We start from the raw sequence: 3,781 nt of genomic DNA, 5'->3' as shown, positions 1-3,781 counted from the left end.
CAGAGAGAACTTCCCGGCAAACCGGGTGATTGTCGGGTCCCACTGGAGGACCAGAGGACTAGACAGATAAAAAGATCAACGGAGGTCGGGGGAACTGAGGCATGGCCAGGAGGAACCTCCAAACCATTTTGCGGACGCTCAAATCTCGGGCGCCGGAGGTCGGGTGCCTCAGTTAAACACAATCATCTTTGAGTTTAGTCAAGGGCAAATATTTTATTTGTGGGAAGCAGAGGCCGAGGGCAGAATCCGGACAGTGTGCGAAATTCGCACCGGAAACCGAACCATTTCTGTCCAAGTGGGGCCAAGAGCAAAACCATAGCAACAGTGCAACCACGCAATTGCCCCGGGAGGGAGATTGGGATTTACCTAGTCTCTGTCTTTGTCACATGCAAAACAATCTTTAAAAGTGAAAAAAAAGAATCATTCCAGAACTCTGGGGTTTTTGTGTTCGTTTTCCCTGCTCCCAGCCCCGGGGCCGCCGCCGCCCTCCCAGGAAAACGCGGAGCGGCTTCTCAAGGACAGCAGGAGCACAGCGGGAATGGTAAAAATAGCTTTAATCGGTAACGTGAGGCAGAAATTGCATCGGAAACAAACCTCTACTCTCTAGGAAAAGAACGGATCGATTTTCAACTTGCAGGTCGGACCCCGTTTCCCCCCACCCACCCCTTCCCCGCGCGAAAAAAGAAAGGAACATTTCAAAGGAGGAAAGAAATACCCCGATCGCCCGCAGGGAAGGGCCCTGCTCCGGGCACAGGCACCACATGCAAGGAAAAAATCAAAAAAAGGCAAATTTGGATCTTCCGCCTAAGTGAAGTAGGGCTGGGATGGCCCAGGTACCCCGGGAAGAGGTGAGAGGGAGGGAGCGGCGGCCTGGGTCCCTTCACACCCCACTCCCTCTGTCGCTCTTGTTTAAATTCTTGGTTTTGCTTTTCTTTTGTCAGACAGGACTTCTGAAGACGTTTTAAAAAATTGAAACCTCCAAGAAAAAAATGGGGAATAAAGGATAAGAAACTTCCCTCCCCAATATATACGTTTAAATATTTATACAGAAGCCAAATAGAATTGCACCATTCCGGGGTACTCTCTGACCCGCAGCCCGGGTCTGCCGAGTCGAGCAGAGGAGACAACTGCGGCCTGGACATGGGCAGCGCCGGCGCGGGTCCTGGTGTCCAGGCCCCGGGCAGTCGGTCCGGCCCGTAGCTGAAGCCGGGCCGCTGTCTCGGGGTTTATTGCTTAGATAGGAAAGAGCCAGGCAGGGCCAGGCTGCAGAGGGGTAGGAACCAGCCCGGGCTCCCTGGGGCCTACAGTACGGGCGGGTGAAGGGGTGAGGAGGACACAGTCCAGCAAGGGCAGGGAATAGGTAGGAGAGAAGGAGGAAGGTAAGGAAAAGTCGAATGGGATCCTAGCTCCCATCTCGTGGTCCGGGGAGCTGAGAGAGGACGAGGTTGGGAAGGATTTGAGTTGGTGGTGGTGGTGGGGGGTCTCTTGTGTTTGGAGAAAACAAGGGACGCTCAGCTCCTACCCCCACCCCACCCCGGACTCAGTCGTCCACGTCGATCTCTACGTCTTCTTCGTCCTCCGAGCAGTCCTGGCTACTGGCCGGCTGGTCCGTGAGGGGAGAGGCGGGGGAAAGCTGGAGGTGGCCCGCCCCAGGGGCCTGAGGGGGGCCGGCCGGCAGGACAGGTGAATTGGGCCGTGATTTGGGCCGCCCCCCGCCAGGCTCCGAGTTCTGCTCTAGCTCGGCCAGAGCCACGATGTCCACCTGCGAGCTGGGCCCTAGTTTCTTGGCGGACTCTACGTCGGCCTTCATCTCCTCCAGGTCCCGCTTGAGCTTGGCGCGGCGGTTCTGGAACCAGGTGATGACCTGCGCGTTGGTGAGGCCCAGCTGCTGAGCAATCTGGTCGCGGTCGGCCGGGGACAGATACTTCTGGTAAAGGAAGCGCTTTTCCAGTTCGTAGATCTGGTGGTTGGTGAACGCAGTGCGCGACTTCCGCCGCTTCTTAGGTGTCTGCCGCTGCCCGAAGATGGTCATCCCGTCGCGGCCTGTATGGAGAACATAGACAAGTTGGGGTTGAAATTGGAAAGGATTGGGTAGGAAATGGGACAAAGGTAGCTTTCCCGTCGTTTCCCTAGCTCCCTCCTGTCCTGGGCCTGGAGAAGTATGCCCCGAATTCCTCTCCGACCCGATCCAGGGAGGCCTGGGCCCAGGATCTGCGGCAGCACCGGCTCCCGGGCCCCTGGTCCCATCGGACCGAATGAGTGGATGGTGCCCCTGGCCCTGTTGAGCATGGGACACTTAGGAACAGGCAGCGCTCTGAGCAGAGGCACCCGGGGTAAGGTAGCGTGTGAGTTTAGGCTCCAGTGGCACCACCAACCAAGCCCAAACCTATCCCACTTGAAACCACCCGCCCTGAGGAGAAAGGTAGCGAACTATGCAGCCCCATCTACGCCTGATCGGGCCCAGCAGTAGCCGGTTTAGACCACTGGTCAGATCTGGGTAGGAGTGAGCAAGAGAGAGGGTGCAGAGAGAGGGCCTGGACCAGCTCGGGATGAGGCAGAAGCCGGAGCCTCGCACTGACTAGCTTCAGGGCAGGGGAGGGACGGGCTGCTGAGCCGGTGACCGGCAGCGGGTCCTACCTTCGGCTGCTTGCAGGACGCTGACCTCCAGGCCTTTAAAGGTCTTGCTGGCTAGTTCCTCCAACGCACAGAGAGGAGAAGTCTGCGAGAGTAGCGCCCGGCCGGCCAGGGGTAGGCTGCCGGGAGAGTGTTTGTCGGCTGCGGAGAGCAGGTGCGCCGCTCCACACAGCGAGTAACTTCTCCGCACCGACGGCTTGTTGAGAATGTCCTCGATGCTGAAAGGAGTGAGTGGCTTGTTGGAGTTGGCTGGAGGTGGCAGGTGGTCCAGGGGACTACGGCGCCGCTCCTCCCCGGACGACGCTTTCCCTTCTTCTTTGGAAGTCATGCTGGGCTCGGGGGCTGGAGCCGGGGCAGGTTCCGGCTATGGGCGCTCGCGGGAGCCGCTGCCAAACCCGCCGCCCGCCACCCGAACCGCAGCGAGCGGGGGAAAAGTTCCAGCCCGGGTTACAACTCCAGACGCGGAGGTGGGGGGGTGGGGGTGGAGGGCACCGGGGTCCTTGAAAAGCAGCCTGGCTCGCTGGGGGAGGGGAGAGCGGGCCGAAAGCAAGGTTACCGCGGCAGCCGACAGAGCTGCCCAGGGCCCCGGGAGGAGGTCGTAGGGAGGGGGCGCGCGGGTGCCGCCGGGGCTTCCCGCAGTCCCGGGCCGAAGCGGGGACACTGCGTGCTGGGCTCCAGTTTCGTCTTCCACCGTGGTATTTAAAGGTGTCAGATGTCTCCGCGGCCCCTGGCCCCTGGTCCTAGCGGCTAGGGGTTGGAGGAGCCGAGGCGAAGGCGCAAATCCAGGACTGCGAGAAGAGGCGGAGAGACGGAGCAATTGACTATTGCTAACAAGTTATCGTTGATTGGGAGGTAATCAATTATCCGCAATGACACTTCTCTTCTTCTCTTCTCTCTTCTCTTTTCTTCTCTCTCTCTCTCTCTCTCTCTCTCTCTCTCTCTCTCTCTCTCTCTCTCTCTCTCCTTTCTCCCTCCCTCTCCCTCTTCTCTCCCCCTCTCCTTCACTCCTCCCCCACCTCTCTCTCTCTCTCTCTCTCTCTCTCTCTCTCTCTCTCTCTCTCTCTCTCTCTCCCCCCAATGCAGCCGACTCTAAGTTGGGGCCTCATTAATTAGGAGGCCTGCCTGGTAGGTGGAGCCGGCTTGAATT

General features: G+C 59.0%; 1 protein-coding gene across 1 annotated transcript; it reads right to left on the bottom strand.

Moving 5' to 3' along the window:
- Positions 1 to 1,276: 1,276 nt before the first annotated feature.
- LBX1 (ladybird homeobox 1) lies at positions 1,277 to 2,962 on the bottom strand. The gene is made up of 2 exons (XM_074231916.1): positions 2,638 to 2,962; positions 1,277 to 2,043 (listed from the first exon to the last, which is right to left on the bottom strand). The coding sequence occupies exons 1-2, from the start codon at positions 2,960 to 2,962 to the stop codon at positions 1,541 to 1,543; spliced, it is 828 nt and encodes a 275-aa protein (XP_074088017.1). The 3' UTR covers positions 1,277 to 1,540.
- Between the last annotated feature and the right edge of the window lie 819 nt (positions 2,963 to 3,781).

This window comes from Macrotis lagotis, chromosome 4 (genome assembly GCF_037893015.1).
Source record: "Macrotis lagotis isolate mMagLag1 chromosome 4, bilby.v1.9.chrom.fasta, whole genome shotgun sequence".
NCBI classification, from domain to species: domain Eukaryota; kingdom Metazoa; phylum Chordata; class Mammalia; order Peramelemorphia; family Peramelidae; genus Macrotis; species Macrotis lagotis.
Note: the sequence above shows the minus strand (reverse complement) of the source record. Positions and strands in the feature narration are given on the sequence as shown.